At 39.4% G+C, this 21,290-nt stretch overlaps 1 protein-coding gene across 2 annotated transcripts in view; it reads right to left on the bottom strand.

Moving 5' to 3' along the window:
• LOC124595168 overlaps positions 1 to 21,290 on the bottom strand; it is a 236,997-nt gene that overhangs the window by 34,462 nt on the left and 181,245 nt on the right. For both annotated transcript variants that reach the window (XM_047133780.1, XM_047133781.1), the window contains exons 11-14: positions 12,301 to 12,474; positions 10,174 to 10,298; positions 9,859 to 10,058; positions 6,975 to 7,299 (exon numbers count right to left, since the gene is read on the bottom strand). In XM_047133780.1, the coding sequence (XP_046989736.1) occupies positions 6,975 to 7,299; positions 9,859 to 10,058; positions 10,174 to 10,298; positions 12,301 to 12,474 (824 nt within the window). The remainder of the gene's footprint in view (positions 1 to 6,974; positions 7,300 to 9,858; positions 10,059 to 10,173; positions 10,299 to 12,300; positions 12,475 to 21,290) is intronic.

Raw genomic sequence — 21,290 nt, 5'->3', positions numbered from 1 at the left:
GTGGCGAAAAACATGTTAACCATTAAAATGGCAATGTGATAGCAACACACAATAAGGAAGCAACACGAACATGCCACTAGCAACCATTCGTATTTTGACCAACCACAGGTACACTGACAATCTGGAAAGAGGCCAATAGCATGCATTCTTGTTTTAACCAATTACATTAAACTCAGAAGGTGGGTAGACCAATAGCAAGTATTCTTGTGTAGCACGCTGCAAGGTCACTTACATGTTATTAAGTTTTGTTACCTGACAATAAGTCAGAAGATGGGAAATCATGAAAGTGAAGTGTTTCCTTTTGAAGCTTGGATGGCAACATAGATGCTGCATGTACAGAGGAAGTTACAGCAAAAGTGTCGTGTTTTGTGATTATATACAAATCTACTGGTTGAAGGTAAGAGTTAGAAAGGATCACATATTTATGTAATCTCTTCAGGAAAAATGAACCCAACAGATACAAGAAAAGTTACGTCAAGTGTAAATGTGGATGGTTCATACGATCAGTGGCATAATGACACACCACAAAAAATGTAACACGGAAGGAAAAAATTAACACAATAACAAGGGCATGTGACTGAACAAAGTAAATTCAGACAGACAAAATTACAAGCCTGTGTAACTCATATGATTCAGACAAATCTGTAGCCCCAAATATAGCTTTAGTTGCATTAAATGATAGTCTGGTAACTCTTGGTGAGTAGAGACAGAGAAGAAGAGACAGAGAGAAAACATACGCACAGAAAATTTTTTAAAAAGTGTCAGAGCTAATCCTAATTAAATATGTACCCAGTGTGAGACAAAATGCACAGGGTAATACAAATATGTGGGGTGGAACAAATATGGAATCTGAAATTATAATGCAATTGAAAGAGTAATTCAGTAGTAGCACCAAAAGGAGTGAGAAGATCCAGATACTGACACTTCTTCGGAAAAAGCTGAAGCATTTGAAGGACTGAAAATTAATTTGGAGCCTCAAACTACTTAGCGAGAAAAGCAAAACATTTAGTAAAAAAATGTGGCATCTTAGCAATTCCTAATCTGAGACTTGGAAATATTTAAGTGAACACATTGTGAACTGTATCACAGAATTTTACAACAGACAAGACATTAGCTGTTTTTTGTCTGGGAAGAAGGATTTTGTTTCTGTTAAGGAAAATGGTTACAGGGTTTATAAACGAAAACGACTGGTGTTGAGAAACCAGAACGAGCTGTATCAAGCATTCAGAGGTACACATCCAGAACTGAAAATATGCTTATTCAAATTTTGCCAATTATAACCTAAAAACTGCATTCAGGCTCGTGCAACCAGTACCCACATAGTGTGTATGTTTGCAGTATTTACCAAAGTGTGAAACTTATGTTGGAAGGTTGCAGAATGAAGGAGCTGGCACATGATGCTGACTACCAACTTAGCATGTACAAACACTGTCTACCTTCAATAATTCGTAATTTCTCAAAGCTGAAAGGTTATATGTCAATAAGCAAAAACTGCCCAGTTCACATTCTTTCTTGACATACCTTGGACAGCTGTTTGACAAAAATAGAATTGGTGAGGTAACATACAAACTGGATATACCTACAAATAGAGCAACTCTCCAGACATGTCTATTTTCTGTGGAAGACTTCTTAGAAAACCTCATCAACAAAATGAAAAATCTCCAGCTACACTACTTCATAGGCCTCTAACAGTTTGACCCTTCATGACAATGAATACATCGTTATATGTGATTTTGTAGAAAATGATGAATTTGTCCTGCAGGATAAGGTCCAAGGGTTTCACTAGACCAACGCAAAGGCTACCATTCATCCATTTACTCTTTATTATAAATATCCAGAAGCCGATGCAACTGGATCACCTTTCATTTGTCGTCATATCAGAATGCTTTACCATGACACTGTCAGTGTTTATCTTTTTCAAAAAAAGGGTTCAAATGGCTCTGAGCACTATGGGACTTAACATCTGTGGTCATCAGTCCCCTAGAACTTGGAACTACTTAAACCTAACTAACCTAACGACATCACACACATCCATGCCCGAGGCAGGATTCGAACCTGTGACCGTACGGGTCACGCGGTTCCAGACTGAAGCGCCTAGAACCGCATGGCCACACCGGCCGGCTATCTTTTTCATCATTTGGTTAAATGAATGGTGTCTCAGTTCCATAGGACACCTGAGTACACATATTACTTCACAAATGGTGCTGCAGACTAGTATAAAAAAACCACAAGAATTTTGAAAACGTATCTTTTCATCAGAGTGCCCTCAATTTCTGTGCAGAGTGGCATTTGTTTGTCATATCACATAGCAAAGGACCATGTGATGGTATCTCTGGTGCATCAAGTGACTTGCTGTCCGTGCCAGTCTGCAGTGCATAAATAAGCCTCAGATAATGACACACAGATAGTTATTTGAATGGTTTTTCAAGAACGTTGCACTGTACCACTTTCATTATACAACCAACAGTCTAACAATGAGTATGATGAAGAATCATCTCTCCTCCAAGAGCACTTTGATCAGATTTGCACATTTGCTTGTACCCACCAGTTACATGGTATTATTGCCACTGGGCATAACAAAATTCAAATGAAAGTTTCCTCCAATTCACCAGACATAGCTAACACGGACTTAACAAGACTGATACCTTAATGATATCACAGAGTTTGTTGCATTTATGTACTAAAGTCACTGGTTGTTTGGGGTGTTTTTAGTGTTAATGACGATACCAGTGGGGTTACAATTTAGCTTTCTACATTCTCAAAGTCCTTCACCTTCTTTTGTACACCCCGAGAAAACGACAGCTTTACTGTGGGCAAGAAAGACATTCCTACAAAGGCTGATGTGAGAACAGCAACAGGCCAAACGTACATCATTCCACCAAAAGATGCACTAACAGCATTGCACCCTGTTGTACAATAAAGGAAGATTAGAGTTCAACATCCTGTTGACATCGAGGCTATTAGAGATGCAGCAGAAGCTCAGACTGGTCCAAGGATGGGAAAGGAAATCCGCCGTGACCCTTCAAAGGAACCATCTCACAGCATTTGTCTGGAGCGATTTAGGGAAATCATGGAAAACCTAATTCAAGACAGCCAGACGTGGGCTGGAACTGTCATCCTCCAGAATGCGAGTCCACTGTGCTAACTGCTGCGCCACTTCGCTCAGTCTCTTGCTATACAATATGGTAGATGCCGATGATGCATTTGTCATTGTGCTCGTTTGTTTGAATTTGCATCTGTTTGCCATGCCTTCCAACATGTACTTTGGCTAAGGCGATTGTACAATGTTTCGCATTACTGGAAGTGAAGGTCTGGGGGTCATACTCTGTGACGTGGCGTAGTACAAATGCTTGCTATTGGCCTGTTCACATTACTTACTTAATGTGAGTTGCTATCATATCACCTTTCTAACAGTTAACAAGTTTTTCAGTATTTAACATTATTTTGTTGCAGTCTGCATACAATCTGTATTGTTGTGGCCGTGAATATCAATTTGTCTCTCCTAATCGAAATGTCATCCCAACCTGACTTGTTAGTAGGTGTGCAGTGTAACGTGAAGAAGCAAAAATAATTTTTTCAAAAATTCCGAAAGTGACATGTTTTGAGATATTCAAGGTCAAACGACATGGGCATTGACCAAATTTGTATAAATAGTTTAAATATGGCCATGTTGGGTATCATCTGAAATTTTTATTACCTGTTTCACTGTCTTAGCTCTATTAGAACAGAAGTTACAGCCATTTGTGTCAGCAGAGTCTGTCAAATTTTAGGCACATTTTCAGAACTTCGGGAAGTCATTATTTTTGCTGTACTTGTGCTACAATTCTGTAATTTGCCGTTATTCATTCTCTTGTCGTGTACAATGAACACATCAAATCTGATTAAAATCAGAGGTGGTCAGGTTAGGAGATGTGCTCATTTGACATGAAAAGACTCATACAAGAAACGCACCACACCTTGTGGATGATGTTAATAGTTTTGCATGTAGCATTATTTGCTTCACAAGCTTCTATGCAACACAAATCAATCAGCTGGAGAAGACTGGTTGCCTAACCTCATTTTTGTTCATGAATTAAGCGGTTCATTTAATTGTGGCCATTAATACATAATATTACAAAATGCTTGTAGACAGTGGTTTAATATAATTAAACTAAAACTCTACTGTAACTACACATAAGGCTAAAATAAGGTTAATATAGTTACAAGCATTAAACCAGTTGAAAGATAAATTTTTAACAAAGAAGCAAGTACTAAGAGACTTACACTACTCGGAAAAAATAATGTCAAAAATCTACAATAGGAAATTATTATATTTCAATGTTTCCTTCGTCTCTACCTTAAGTATGATATTCGGGTTTGGGTTTTTCCAAGTTTCATAATTAAAAATTCCTTTTACCATAACAACAACTCCATTTTCAAATGGAGTTGACAGTTTTATCTGCTGACAACAGATTTCCACATGCTTTTGCCACCAAATTGTACCAAAAAATGACACTTTTTCATGATATCTTTAAAAGAGCATTAATCAAACTGCATATTTTTGTAGTACACAATTATAAAAATGAACACCATTAAATGCACCACTTTAACTTTACAAACATGTAAATGAACTTCACACCTGCATTGTTTTCTTGTATCAGCCAATCACAACACCAGATACGTGATATCACGCAAATGTGAATCTGGTGGTACGTTAGACCACTGAGTGTTTGTTTCAGTATTTATTCAATATCATTTTTACTATTCTGTGAAATCAAGTCAATTACCCAAACAGACATTTGCATACATCAGAACACTGCTTTGAGGATTCAGGGCGGCGCCACGACCCTGGACTGAATCCACATGATGGATAAACAACGAGAGTTGGTGTGCAGACTAGCCTGGATGTGGTTTTTTAAGCCGTTTCCCCCACATCCGAATAGTTGAATATTGAGCCAGTACTTATGCAAAGAATGACGTTAGATGCAGACTGAAAGGATCCACAAATTTCATCGAGGTGGGGAGGATGGTGACAGACAGGGCACCTGACCACCCTCTATGGTCACATCCAAAAATTAACATGCTGAATCCATGAAGATACAGAATATAAGGACAGGAAAAAGAAGAAATAAATGAAATCTGTGGCGATAGAACAATCTGTAGTACATCCGGAGGTCTGACTGGATGTCACACAAACCGCACAGGCGCCGCATCGATTTACACGTGAACGAAGTTGAAGTGTCACATTTGGTTTTTTCCATATTTATACTCGCATACTATGAAAACATAAAAGTTAAACCAATGCATCACATTAAAGATCTGCCTCTAGAAGACAACGTCTTTTCTACGTTTTGTCGTACAAACCTGTTGGAAAGTATAGTGTTGACAGATAAAACTGTTACCACCTGATGTCATATCTAATGTGCTGCTACTTTAAACAGTACTTTTAACATTATGCGTGTACCTCAGACTTGAGAAAAAAAGTCAAGATACAACTTAGAACCTTTTTATACCTAGACGAGGAAAATGACAAATTTTACAACATTTTGTAACGAGCACTGATTTCGCATTACACAAATAAAAAATCATCAATGTTATGTAATCCTCTCTCCCACACGAGGCAATCAAGGTGTAGGGGGAGAAGAAGAGGAGGAGGAGGAGGAGGAGGAGGAGGAGGAGATGATGATGATGATGATGATGATGATGATACATGTGGAACCTTTGAAATCATGTTCAAGAAAGCATTTCAACATTTTATTTAATTTGTAAATGCAGTAACTTCAGTGTGTCACCACTACAGGTTTCAATAGTACCATATACACTAAAAAATTTCAATGCTCAATGTAAAATGGCATGTAAATAGTTGCTAGTGAGTCTTCTGGGCTGTAAAGCTGTGCTCCAAGAAACATTTTGGTTCCTGATGTTTTGGCCAGAGCTGCACTGGACATCTTCAGCTGTGCTCCTGGGGCATGTGGTTGATTTTACATATGATCAGCAGAGATAATCATTATCAGAGGAAAAAAATATAACTTTCTATTGTCACCTGCAAAGGATAAAACCTTATCTATTGATTCTGCAGAGCCACTTTTGATATATTATTTATGGCTTCTTGTTTTCTGTTAAGGTTATCATATTCTGCTTGATTCTGTATATAGACGTGGATTATAATTTTGTCATTCTAGATAAAATTCTGGTTACAGAAAACTTTCAATTCATGATATCTTATCTTGCTGCTGCTGATTTTTTCGTTTTTCCAGTCGCCGAAGACTTTAATGTTCTTTCAATCTTGTATTCATGCTTCTCTTGTTAGTTCCAATGTAGACCTCCAAGGAATCTTATATATCCCATGTCCTGTCAGAGGAGGGAGTTTATTCTTTACAGATTGGAGTGCCTGACGTATTTTCTTAGTTGGTCTAGAACCTGGTCTGATGTTATGTTTCTATAAAATCTTCCCAATCCGATTGTAACAATAAATTATTATCCAGTACTATATAGAGAAGCAATCAAAATACATAAGCATGGGTATAGTTATAACAGAAAAGAAGCGGCCATGAAACTTAGTGACAGTGGCTCTGCAGAACTAAGACAAGTTTTTATCCCTGACAGGTGACAGTCCATACTTAACTTTCACCTCTGACAAGGATTATACCTGCTGATTATGTCTAAACTCAACCACACCCATTGTACACAGTATTTATGTCACACTCTGACAAGAATCAGTGACGCCAGGAGCACTTCCGAAGACGTTCAACGCAGCTCTGGATGAAACATCAGGAACCAAAACCATTCTTGGACCACAGACATACAACCCAGAAGGCTCACCCGCAACTAAGACATCCAGTCATGAAAACCTGCACTGTAGGAACACAAATACAGTGCATCCGTTACTGCTATGTTTTATAGATGCAATTCTAATGTTCATTCCCTGATCAAAAATAGTATTAAAAATGAGAGACTTGTTTTAAGAACTAAAATACTATTAATATAAAAGCTACCTCTGATAGCTCTGGTTTGATTCATTCTCCACATTTTGCTTTGTATCTTCATTTGACAAAGGAGGCAGGTTATTCTGTCCAGTTATCTTCTCTTCATTCTGAAATTCTTTGACATCTTTCCCTTGTTCAGAACAAGTGGCAGGAGACAACAGGGGGCTGTCATCTTTTGTTTCTGTTTGGTTCTCAGTTTGTGTTGCTCTCCTTGTATCTTTATCTTTCCCAGATTTTCTCTTTGGATCTTTGTCTTTACTTTTTTCAGCTGACTCATTTTTTTTAGAACAATTAGGACATGACCATTCCAAGCCTTTATTTTCCATTTGTTGACCTGCCATGGAGAAAGCAGATGCCATTACTTATCAGCTATGGTATTTCTGACTTACAGCAATACAATCATCCTGTAACATTGCCATGAAGTAACTTGTTTGTATGACAGCCACAAAACATACAAAAGCAGACAGTCCCAGTCCCTACTGCAGGACAACGTAAGTAAATATTTTTCAAAATTAAACTATTTGAAATGTATGGAAAAATCCATAAATAAAGCATGCCTAACAACAACAACAACAAACAAACAAAACCCCATCCTTGCACTGTGAAGGTTACCAGGTACTAAAGGTGATGAACACAGCAAATACATAAGTAACAAAAATATGTTGATATACTTGCCATTGCAGCCACAACGGCCAGAGACAGCCGTCAGAGTGTGTGTGTGTGTGTGTGTGTGTGTGTGTGTGTGTGTGTGTAGGCGCGCGCGCTCTACTTCAAAAGAAGGCCTTTTGCCCAAAAGCCAAAATGGGTAGCTGTCTTTCTGTCATGCCTGTCGGCAACTCAATGTCTCCTGAATACAGGGAGCAGAAACCTATCCTTTTCATAATACTGTTGTCATTCAACCCTGGACATCCCATTTTTTGGTAATGTAGCTGCAGAATTATAGAATTTAAGATTTCTTCAAATGGAGCTAGGGAGGAAAAGGAAGAAACAATGACTGAACTACAGTAAGATGGACGTAAGCTTGGCAGTAGTTCACTTGCAGATGAATGGCAAAGGATGGATGATACAGACAGCTACTTAAAGAGATCATAAAACTACTTTGAATTTTGAACTTTTGATCTTTTACTACTGTCCATAGTTCCCCATCACACACAGCAGAAAACTGGCAGAAGTCGAAGAGTGAGGGGGCTTCACTGGAAGGAAAGAAACAGAAAGGAATGCATGGAGGGAAAAAATAAATATATAAAAAATAAAAAAGCTATGGCAAGAACAACATGAACAGTATAGTCACAGATTGTGGAAAAAAAAGGACAAGAAGTAAATGAAAACACGGAGTTGAGGGTATGACATAGTATTTAATATCAATACAAAATACTGAGACATCAGGAAAGAACTTAACAATATTCAGTTAAGTGACAAACATGTGCTCACCGATCCCTTTCTTGTCACTGCACAAATTAAGTCCAAAATATCAATTACATTCTCAGTGAACGTACAAACAAGTTTTAGTGGCTGTGTGAAAACTATTCATACCACCACTGCTAAACCTATGGAAGCCTGAAGAATAAGAAGTCAAATGTGTAACACTATCTTTCATGATACATTCAGTAAATGTGCAGCTTGTGCCACTTTTGAATGGATTTGCTTTCAAAAACATTTGGACACCTGTCCATTTTTTGGATGAAAAAAATACTGTCATATATATTTAAAAAATTCTGTCTTGCAGAGAAAAGAAAAATAATGTTGATGTTGTTATCCCTGATTGAGGGTGCTAGTATTGTGGTGCAAGCAACTGATAAGATTTGAAATAAAAGTTAAAAGTTGGAGAAGAACATAAAATGTAACAACAACAGAAAAAAGGGAATGAAAATATAGCAGTAGATGATTGGGTAAGGTTAGCAATGTGAAAGAAGCTGGCATATTTGAGCACTTATATGATAGTAGTAGTAAGGCAACAGGAAACTGCAGTGAGATGGTGATGATAATCACCAATATCTTGCTGCCCATTTACTAACAAGAACACATTACAGTAATTCATTCTCACAGAACTCAGTGGTAATTATTTCAATGAGTTACAATGACGGTGCTCTGTAGAATATTTCTGACATTTATTTTGGCAGCTGTCAGGCAGAGCCTAAGGGAGGCTTCTCAACACACCTATGAAGTAATGGAAAATAAATTAAGAGTTATCATGGAGGTAACTAATTGTGTTATAAATGTTAGGTTGACAAAGAAAAATACCCTGAGATTTATGGTAATATTTTTGAGGATCATAGTTGATTTTCAAAAAGATATAGCTGGAATATTTACAGATTCGCAATATGATTACATTATTAACAAACATCCTAAAATTGGAGCAGAATACTCTATTTGGGTAATTTGTATATAAGAAACTTGCTAGTAACTAGATGCTTTCTGCTATTCGCTCAGAGTTTATCTTTTGATTTTATTTCTTTGTAATTTATGATGCAGACGGTTTCTATCTTATGACATAAACTATGAATTATAGCCGATTCTTAGAATTCAATGTTCCTACCTTTATTTGCTGTCGAAATTAATTTTTTCATAATCACTGAAATTCTCCTATTTTAACCAACATTTTATGACTGAATACAATGTTTCTAAAATATGTTGTTTGCCAGTCATATATTTTATTTGATACTACTATAAAGAGGAAAACAAACAAAATCACAGAAATATGCCACAACCACCTACGTCTTTAAGTGTTCACAAGGTCACACGTGACTACAAACTATTGCATCTGTACACATTATGACACTCCATGTGTATCATAGTAAGATATACATACTGTCTCTGTTATACGGTTTTCACAGCCATCACAACAAATCATCAAACTACAATTCTATGATGAAAATATCAATTCCAGACTCACCCATTGCCTTCGTTATTCCAACACATTTTCCATGAAACCAGTCTTCACAGATGTCACAACAAATCATAAATCTATTGTTGTGTGGTTTTTTGCATATACACCACAGACGATCTGGGTCATCTTCTGAATTCCAGCTTTCTTCATCAGAAGAGGACAATAACTCATCTACTTCAGATTTCACTACAGATGAACGTCGTCTTCTGCACAAATACGGCATCAACAAATCAATAGCAAACTTATTTTAACTAACATGTGGGTTTTACAAAGTCTTAACAAGACCAAAGACAGAAGAAAGGAGAATAGGATTTTACACACCTCCCCTTGCTCCTCCCTTGGCTGGCGCGAGAATCATCCAACTTTCTTTTATCCTTTACTTGTGCTTGTGCAGAATGTTTCAGGGTCTCCACCAGATCTCTGTCCATTATTAGGTCAGCATACATCTGTAGTAAATATGTGAAGTAAAAAAATGTATAAAAATAAAACAGTTGTGATTTTTATTGTGTGTGACGTCCATCATTGCAATTACAAAAAATAATTTTAAATGTTGATTAAACAGTAACTGGGGCCATATATACACTCCTGGAAATTGAAATAAGAACACCGTGAATTCATTGTCCCAGGAAGGGGAAACTTTATTGACACATTCCTGGGGTCAAATACATCACATGATCACACTGACAGAACCACAGGCACATAGACACAGGCAACAGAGCATGCACAATGTCGGCACTAGTACAGCGTATACCCACCTTTCGTAGCAATGCAGGCTGCTATTCTCCCATGGAGACGATCGTAGAGATGCTGGATGTAGTCCTGTGGAACGGCTTGCCATGCCATTTCCACCTGGCGCCTCAGTTGGACCAGCGTTCGTGCTGGACGTGCAGACCGCGTGAGAAGACGCTTCATCCAGTCCCAAACATGCTCAATGGGGGACAGATCCGGAGATCTTGCTGGCCAGGGTAGTTGACTTACACCTTCTAGAGCACGTTGGGTGGCACGAGATACATGCGGACGTGCATTGTCCTGTTGGAACAGCAAGTTCCCTTGCCGGTCTAGGAATGGTAGAACGATGGGTTCGATGACGATTTGGATGTACCGTGCACTATTCAGTGTCCCCTCGACGATCACCAGTGGTGTATGGCCAGTGTAGGAGATCGCTCCCCACACCATGATGCCGGGTGTTGGCCCTGTGTGCCTCGGTCATATGCAGTCCTGATTGTGGCGCTCACCTGCACGGCGCCAAACATGCATACGACCATCATTGGCACCAAGGCAGAAGCGACTCTCATCACTGAAGACGACATGTCTCCATTCGTCCCTCCATTCACGCCTGTCGCGACACCACTGGAGGCGGGCTGCACGATGTTGGGGCGTGAGCGGAAGACGGCCTAACGGTGTGCAGGACCGTAGCCCAGCTTCATGGAGACGGTTGCGAATGGTCCTCTCCGATACCCCAGGAGCAACAGTGTCCCTAATTTGCTGGGAAGTGGCGGTGCGGTCCCCTACGGCACTGCGTAGGATCCTACGGTCTTGGCGTGCATCCGTGCGTCGCTGCGGTCCGGTCCCAGGTCGACGGGCACGTGCACCTTCCGCCGACCACTGGCGACAACATCGATGTACTGTGGAGACCTCACGCCCCACGTGTTGAGCAATTCGGCGGTACGTCCACCCGGCCTCCCGCATGCCCACTATACGCCCTCGCTCAAAGTCCGTCAACTGCACATACGGTTCACGTCCACGTTGTAGCGGCATGCTACCAGTGTTAAAGACTGCGATGGAGCTCCGTATGCCACGGCAAACTGGCTGACACTGACGGCGGCGGTGCACAAATGCTGCGCAGCTAGCGCCATTCGACGGCCAACACCGCGGTTCCTGGTGTGTCCGCTGTGCCGTGCGTGTGATCATTGCTTGTACAGCCCTCTCGCAGTGTCCGGAGCAAGTATGGTGGGTCTGACACACCGGTGTCAATGTGTTCTTTTTTCCATTTCCAGGAGTGTATAATGTTAAACTCGTTAAGTTAGTAACAAAGATGGAACTTGCATTTAGGAAAGAGCATGATTTCAGCAAATAAGAAATCAATAGGAAATTCCTAAAATAAAATTGGCTACTTGCAGCCAAGAGTGTGAGAAAGACAATAAGAGGACTGCAGAATATGCCAATCAAGAACATGAAATTTGATTCTACACATCTTTAATGCTGGCAGACAAACATAGCTCTAAAACTGAAACTGTATGACTTATATTTGTAGTGTATTTAAAAAACTGGTACAGGTTGTTCGTACTCAATTGAAAATGGATCCTAAAATACACATTAGGTGATGATAAAACTGCAAAATATAGCAAAACTTAAATAATATAAAATGTAGTCGCAAACAAATTGAGCTCTTCCACAAAAATAATGCTGCTTCTAGTTTATCATTAGGAATAACTAAGACAAACTTACATGGATATTACGTTTCCTGATTGGTCTAGTCGACGCAGTTCTCTCCACCTTATTTTCAGGCTTTTCAGAAACAGGGTGCTGATTTTGTTCCTTTTGAAGTTCAGTGTCTGCAGTGGACACCAAGATATCCTTGACTGGTACAACAACTTCTGAATTTGTGTGATGATGTGATACCTGAAATCCAAAATAACAATCTACAATAATAAACGATTAGTCAGCACTGTTTCTTCACAACAAGAAACTTCACAATAGTTGTATCTCCTGTATCTTATATAAAATTATTAAATTACATCACACTGATGCCATAGAGAATAACATAACAACGCAATCCGGCCAATGAATGGACGTGCAAAAACAGCTGCAATGGCTATCAAAATAATAGTGGGACATCTCTACATCTATGCAAACAGTTGTATATTTCCTTTACAACAGGGGTTGTCACACTGTCACCAACGAACCAGTTATGGCCTGAATCATGTGTTTGTATGGCCCGTGGTTCTCAGCCAAATTTTACAATAATATGCATCAAGCCACGTCCTTTTTTTTTTTGTTTAAGCTATAAATATTGCCATGTTTAAATTAAAGTGCCTATACACCGAGAAAAAAACTGAAAATTTTTTCCTTAAAATTAGTAAGCACTATTAACCCTTTGTAGGTGATCAGCTACACAATGCATTCATGACTTACTAGGTACAGTAAATGTGACTACTGTCCTGCTTCTGTTTGTTACAAAGTCACTCATAATGTATTTGTTGTATGTGATTAACTACTTGTGTGTGGCAAGGAAGGATTATTAAAGCAAATAAATAGGAAATTAATACTGTAAATACTGAATGTTTATTGAAAATTACTATACACGTTTTTTATTTGTACAATAGGATATCCAGTTCCAACAGGTTTTTAACTAGACAACTGACAATCAATTTATATGAAAGTAGTTCTTGTGTTCCTGTAAGCATAATGCAACTGCACATTTATTACACTCCACCCACGAAAATCCTTACGCCCTGGCATTTTGCACTCTGTCCCACTCACATGTATGATGATAGATGATCTACTTGATCCAGCCTTATATCCAGTGGAGGAACATGTTATACAGATCCCTTTTTGTCTTCTTGGCCTGTATGTGATGTTCCAGTTCATTACTTGGCCTCCCTTGTGTTGTTGAAGTTTGACCAGAATGACACAGTGAGCAATCCCCATGAGAAATTCAGAAAGCTTCAAGTTTTTATGATCATGGTCTCTGATACTCTTCTGCACAACAGCCAGGAACTGATTACTCTCATGGCCCACAGGTAGTAAAACAACCTGCTGTACAATTTTTTACTTTTCATAAGAATTTTATGTCTACTCACGATGCACGAATTAAAGGGTTTCATGTGCTTAATTTTAAGTAACGTTGATGAAATAGTCTGTGAGATTAGCTCAGGGGGAGTGGGGCAAGTAGTTCACCCACTGTGGGATTAGAGGATGAGAGGGGGAAATGTTTGTTTGTTTGTCTTCCAGTACTGACAACTTCCAGGAATGCACAACTCGTACCAATCAGTAGCTGTGGTATAAATTTCAAATGTAACATGAAACTTTCTAGCAGAGTAAAACTGCATGCCAGACAGAGATTCAAACTAGGGACCTTTGCATTTTGCGGGCAAAGCATGACTCATGATTTGGGCGGAAGTAGAGTTGTGAGGATGGGTCGTGAGTTGCACTTGGGTAGCTCATCAGTAGAGCACTGCACTTCGGCAGCTCATCGGTAGAGCACTTCTCCGTGAAAGGCTAAGGTCCCAAGTCTAATGAGTCTCAGTCCGACAAACAGTTTAGTTTTAATTTGCCAGGACATTTCATATCAGCGCACACTCCGCTGCAGAGTGAAAATTTCATTTGGGAAATAACATGGATTTGTGAATGCACATTATAAAGATGGCCGTCTTCAAATATGGTACATTTTTGTAGCAAGAAATATTAAATTTATGCTGTTGTAATACAACACAGTAAGTAGAAGAAAAATAACATTCAAAACATTTATGATCATGTCTCATATTGCACTATACATTCAAACATCAATACAATTACTGCTATTAACACCCACTCACATACATACACGACAACACTTCCTCAGCCATTGAATGTCATAATATAACACTGTATGGGTTCACTGACAATGGTAGAAATGTGAAACAGAGAACAGTCAGTACGAAGTATTCTGAAATATGCCAACTTTTCCCGATAACTCCTTGTGGACCAGTGACCAACTTTAACGATCCTTAATATAGCTAGTCTATTGGGGGACTTTTAACATACTAATTTATGAGTTTTACCAATTAATATAATGGTTCGTATGAGACTTAAGGTGCTGTCTCAAGCCTCAAAATGTCAGTATTGGCTCTTAATAAAAACAGTGTGATAACCGCTGCTTTAGGCTGTATCACCCAATAACGATAAGAAACAGATGAAAATTTTTTTGCAACCTACTCTCAACTATGCTCATGTTAAGAGCAAAGGGATGCTAGCTAAAAGAATCTAAGAGGATACAATGTTATACATGTATAGAAATGTAAAATGGGTGATTTGCTCAAAACATTACAGGTATCTTTTTTTATGAATTTACTTTTTTTTTCTAAATTGATGTCCATCCCTTCAAAATAGTCTATGCTATAATAGGTGTAGTAGGATGTCAAAATTGAAGAACAAAGTGAGAATGTCCTTCATATTTGAGTTTATTTTAATCTTACTGCTGATTCAGAATGCTTTCACTGGACCAATTGAGTCTTAATTTCAACATAATATCCATAAACCCATGATTGATCATCTGTTATGACATGTGTCTGTAGTTCTGTATAGTTGTTGACTTCAATTAGCAACCCCTGAGTAACTTGCATTCACTGCAGTTTTTGTTTGAAAATCAACTGCTTCACAATTAATTTTGCTATCATATGTTTCGAACCTGAAACATTTTCATGAGTTGAGGAAACTGATTCACCAACACTGACAGATCCTTCTACAACTGTGATATGATAATCATTCATAATACTTTTTTTCAATTTTTCCATGATTTCATTAGTTGATAAGAAGCAGATGCATCCAGGGGGGTCTACCTCTTCAAGGTCTTCTTCAAACTGCTTATACTCCTCATAAACCCTTGTTTCGCTCATAGCAGACTCAGCAGCAAGACTGATACTGGTACAGAGATTTCTCAAGTTTTCCAACATAACAGAAAAAAATTGCATGAATTGGCCTAATACAATACAAAACTACGAAATTCTCTTTATTTACTGATCACACCCCATAATTGGACAAATAAATGCTTTGAACATGAATTTTTTGCGTAATCACTGCATATGCTACAATATACCGCCTCTAGACAACAGCATTTGCAATATCATTGAACGATATGGACACATTACTTGAAGATGTCTGCCTGTCAACTATCATCATCATCATCATCATCTTCCTTGACAGTTTCCAGCCTCTGGCCGGGTCTGTATGGAACATAAGCCTCTCCATCATCTTCTGTCTTGCCACCATCTCTCTGTCTTCACCTTGGTCCAGTCTTCTCCTTTCTTCTGGATGCACTCTTCTACTCCTTTCAGCCATCTGTCTCTCGGTCTTCTTCTTGGTCTCTTTCCTTCCAGTTTCATCTCGTGTGTCCTCCTGGGTACCCTCTTCTCCTCCGTACTCTTAATGTGTCCATACCATCTCAGCATTGATTTCTCTATCTCCTGCAACAGTTCCACCTTCATTAACTCTCTGATCTTATCATTTCTGTCTAACTTTGTCACTCCAATACTGTTTCTCAAGAATTTCATCTCACTAGCTTGTACTTTGCTTTTCTCTCTTCCTTTCATAACCCAGGTTTCTGATGCAAATGTCAGGATTGGGACATAATATGACTGGTATATAACCTTTTTACTGATTTGGGGTACATCCTTGCTCCATAACAGGCTTCTGACCTCTTCCAAAATGCTTCTGCTTTTCTTCCCCACTTGTTTATTTCTCTGTCGTTTTTTTCTATCTTCCTGTATCAGGCTTCCTAGGTACTTGCAACTCTCCACTCTCTTCAATTGTTCCCCACCAATTGCTATTCCCGTTGTTCCTCTCTCCTTCTTTCTTGTTGTGATAATCATCTCACCCTTACTTATACTAAATTTCATTCCATATTCTTGTACTGTTCATTCCCATACGTCCAACTGCTCTTGTACTTCGTCCTCCTTAATCCCCCAAATCATCAGATCATCTGCAAACACCATAGCTTTCATATTCCTTTCACCAGTTACTTGTGCCACTATAATCATTATATCATCAATCACTACAATGACGAGTAATGGTGAAAGTATACTTCCCTGCCTCAAGCCATTGTTCTGTTCAATCCAAGCTGATCTCTCTCCTCCCACTTTCACACAGCTCACACTTGCATGGTACATTTCCCTTATCCTCCAAATAATCTGTTTTGCTACTCCTCTGATCTCCAGGGCTTTCCACACTTTACTTTTTCAATGTCTGGGAAGGTCATTAGTAGATCTATTCCATATTCATAGTACTGTTCCTACAGTTGTCTTACAGCAAAAATTAGATCCACTGTGGACCTTCCTGTTCTGAAGCCATGTTGCTCTTCTCTCATTCTGTCTGCCCTGGTAGCTGAGTGGTCAGCGTGACAGACTGTCAATCCTTAGGGCCCGGGTTCGATTCCCGGCTGGGTCGGAAATTTTCTCCGCTCAGGGACTGGGTGTTGTGTTGTCCTAATCATCATCATTTCATCCCCATCGACGCGCAGGTCGCCGAAGTGGCGTCAAATCGAAAGACCTGCACTAGGCGAACGGTCTACCCGACGGGAGGCCCTAGCCACACGACATTTCCATTTTCTCTCATTCTTCCTTCTAATTTTGCCCTAATTTGTGCTTCCAAAATTTTCTCAAAAATCTTTGCACAATGACTCATCAATGTTATCCCCCGTTAGTTCTTGCACTCTTTTCTATTTCCCTTCTTAAAGATCGGGATAATTATTCCCTTCTTCCAGTCTTCTGTCTCCACAAAATTTTCATTACTCGATGTAGCCACTGTATCCCCACATCTCCTGCTGCTCTCAGCATCTTTATGCTTAGCTCATCCAGACCTGGTGATTTCCTTCCCTTCAGCTTGCCCAATGCCTCTTCCACTTCTCCCCATGTAAGGTCCTTTTCTATTTGTTGTTCCTACTCCCACAGGTCTCCATTTGGGTTTAGGAGTTCGTCAAAACACTCCTTCCACATATTCTCAAGTTCCTCCTTATTCTCTACATCTTGTCCACTTTTGTTTTACCATTCAAGCATAATCTGTTGTACTGTTCTTCCTCTTACTTTTAATCACTCCATATAACACCTTTTTTGAACCTTCACTATCCTCCTCCGTCATTCTGGTCCACTGTTCTATCCACTTTCTTCTTTCCACCAACACCACTCTTTTTGCTTCTTACTTGCTTGCCTGGTACTCTTCTCTTGCCTCTACTGTTTTCTTCTGGGACCACACCCTAAAGGCTCTATTCTTCTTCTGTACTATATCCTTTGTTTCATCATTCCACCAGGGTGTTTCATTCTCCCTCTTTTTGTTGCTTGTCCTTCCACATATTGCTTCTGCCGCACTTGCTAATGTTCCCTTGAATCTAACCCATTCCTCTACTACCATTTTTGGTTCATCCTTTGGAATGCTTTCCTTTACTACTTGCAGATACTGTAGCCTGCTTTCTTCCTCCTTCAACTTCCATTCCCTTATACACCTTTCCTGGTTTCTTGTCCCTTTATTATCCTTAGTCCCTTTCAGGTTCATTACCAGCAAACGGTAGTCGCTATCCAAGGCCTCTGATGGTATTACCTTAATGTCAATTATGTTCCTTTTCGTATCACTGTTGTACAGGAAATAGTCAACTAACGACTTTCTCTTTTTAAGTCTTGACTGTACCAGGTAATCTTGTGGTTCTCTCTTTTCCTGAACCAAGAGTTCGCAACCAGCAAGCCATTCCTTTGATAGAACTCCAATAGTCTTTCACCTCCCTCATTTCGGCAGCCCCAACCCTCTGGTCCAAGCACACTTTTGCAGCCTTGTCTTTCTCTTCCAGCGTGTGTGTTTAAATCTCCCATTACTATCTATCATATTCTTCCTTCCCATCTGCTTCTGCATTTCCTCTTCAAACTCTTGCTTCTCTGAGTGATATTTTGGTCTTCATTACCATATCACTTATTCTCTTCACTTCCTCTTATAATCCATCTCTTACTACTCTTCCGACTCCCATTTCTCCTTCCCCCCTCATTTCCACTCCAGTAAGGTCGGTAGCCTTTACTAAGTTCTCTCCTTACTTCTCCTTTCAGCTAAACCCAATAGGTCTAACTTCCTTCTTTCCATCATGTCTACCATATCCTCAACCTTTCCAGTCAATGTTTGTATATTTAATGTTCCACATCTTAGTCCTTGTTTATAGACAGTTTGTCGTCGATTAAATCTGTCCTTTCCGAGGCCCATTCTATTTTTGAAAGCAGACATCATAATCCACTCCTGGCTTGCTGGGCCTATCGTAGCTACACCAGAGCCCCCTTAGCAGTCAATTTCAGGGTTCCTGTAGGACCTTCACATCTACTGTAGCGGTCCCGGGGCATACACAGTCCCCAACGGTACCTCACTCCTACAGGCAATCCCCTACTTCATGCCGTTGCCCATATTCCATGACATTGTGTCTTTTAGGGAATATTTTCTACTGTTGGTTACAAGAAGTCTCAATCCCACTTTTATTATGTGTACCATTCACTCACATACAATGGTAGACCTGTAGAAGGTGGCATGGGAAACTTCATAACTGGTTTACGAAAATCAACATAATGATCTCCAGTGAGTTAACAATTGTCCTTAAAGACTCATTTCTTAAATCCAGTGGTTATGGGAGGAACTGCAAGACCATTTAAGAGAACTGTCAAATGAACCACACAGCTATACAACTAAAGTGAGGTCAGAACTTAATTACCAATCCAAACAATCTGTATCTCTATGCGTAGCAAGATGGTAATGAGTTGGAATGATAAGACAGTTGCAGAAACTACTCTGGCAGTGTTTTTTTTTTTAATTTTTTTTTATTATTAAACATTTAGATGAGTCCATGGCAGTGCAGGGTGTAGTTTAAGGAGTCTTTCCCAACTCACTGTTATTCAACAAGGACAAATTAAGGACTCAATTTAAGTACACACCTTCCATAACAGTGAGAAAAAGGGAGGGATGGGGAGAATTGTGGTAAAGATGATCTACCGGTATCACTATATTTCCTCTGCCAATTTACAATGTTGCATATTTCAATGACTTTGTGGATGAACCTAGGCATACTGTCTGACTTGCCAGATCACCTATGAAGCAAATGCGGCTAGCTCCAGAGCAGACCACTCAGTGAAGATTTGCAATATCATTACTGCTAATGTAATTAAGACTGGATGAAAATCATACAAAATTTCTAAGGCTACAGTTGTAAGTTGTATGCTTACATTCCCCCCATGAACCATGGACCTTGCCGTTGGTGGGGAGGCTTGCGCGCCTCAGCGATACAGATAGCCGCACCTAAGTGATGATGCCGTCCTCTTGGGTAAATTATTCCAGAAGTAAAATAGTCCCTCATTCAGATCTCCGGACGGGGACTCCACTCAGGAGGATGTAGTTATCAAGAGAAACAAGACTGGCGTTCTACGAATCGGAGTGTGGAATGTCAGATCCCTTAATCGGGTAGGTACGTTAGAAAATTTAAGAGAGAAATGCATACATTAAAGTCAGATATTGTGGGAATTAGTGAAGTTCGGTGGCATGAAGAACAAGACTTCTGGTCAGGTGAATACAGGGCTATAAATAGAAAATCAAATAGGGGTAAAGCAGGAGTAGGTTTAATAACGAATAAAGAACTAGGAGTGCGGATAAGCTACTATAAACAGCATAGTGAACGCATTATTGTAGCCAAGACAGACACGAAAGCCCATGCCTACCACAGTAGTACAAGTTTATATGCCAACTAGCTCCGCAGATGATGAAGAGTTAGAAGAAATGTATAATGCGATAAAAGAAATTATTCAGATAGTTAAGGGAGACAAAAATTTAATAGTCATGGGGGACTGGAATTCAATAGCAGGGAAAGGAAGAGAAGGAAAAGTAGTAGGTGAATATGGACAGGGGTATGGAATGAGAGAGGAAGCTGTCTGGTAGAATGTTGTGCAGCACACAACATTATCACAGCTAAAACTTGGTTTAAGAATCATGAAAGAAGGTTATATATGGGGAAGAGGCCTGGAGACACTGGAAGATTTCAGACATATTATATAATGGTAAGACAAAGATTTAGGAACCAGGTTTTAAATTGTAAGACATTTCCAGTGGCAGATGTGGACTCTGACCACAATTTATTGGTTACGAACTGTAGATTAAAACTGAAGAAACTGCAAAAAGATAGGAAATTAGAGAGATGGCACCTGGATAAACTGAAAGAACCAGAGGCTGTTGAGGTTTCCAAAGGCAGTATTATGGAACGATTCACAAGAATAAAGGAAAGGAATACAGTACAAGAAGAATGGGTAGCTCTGAGAAATGAAATAGTGAAGGCTGCAGAGGATCAAGTAGGTAAAAAGACGAGGGCTAGTAGAAATTCTTGGGTTAACGGAATAAACATTGAATTTAATAAATGAAAGGAGAAAATATAAAAATGCAGTAAATGAAGCAGGCGAAAAGGAATACAAACGTCTCAAAAATGAGATCAACAGGAAGTGCAAAATAAATGCTAGCACGCATGCTAGAGGACAAATGTAAGGAGGTAGAGGCATATATCACTAGGGTTAAGATACTGCCTACAGAAAATTTAGAGAGACCTTTGGAGCAAAGAGAACCACTCATATGAATATCAAAAGTTCAGATGGAAAACAAGTCCTAAGCAAAGACGGGAAAGCAGACAGATGGAAGGAGTATAAAGAGGATCTATAAGTCGAAACAAGGCCCCGGGAATAGAC

The sequence above is a fragment of the Schistocerca americana genome, chromosome 2 (genome assembly GCF_021461395.2).
Source record: "Schistocerca americana isolate TAMUIC-IGC-003095 chromosome 2, iqSchAmer2.1, whole genome shotgun sequence".
NCBI classification, from domain to species: Eukaryota; Metazoa; Arthropoda; class Insecta; order Orthoptera; family Acrididae; genus Schistocerca; species Schistocerca americana.
This window is presented reverse-complemented; position numbering and strand designations above follow the sequence as displayed.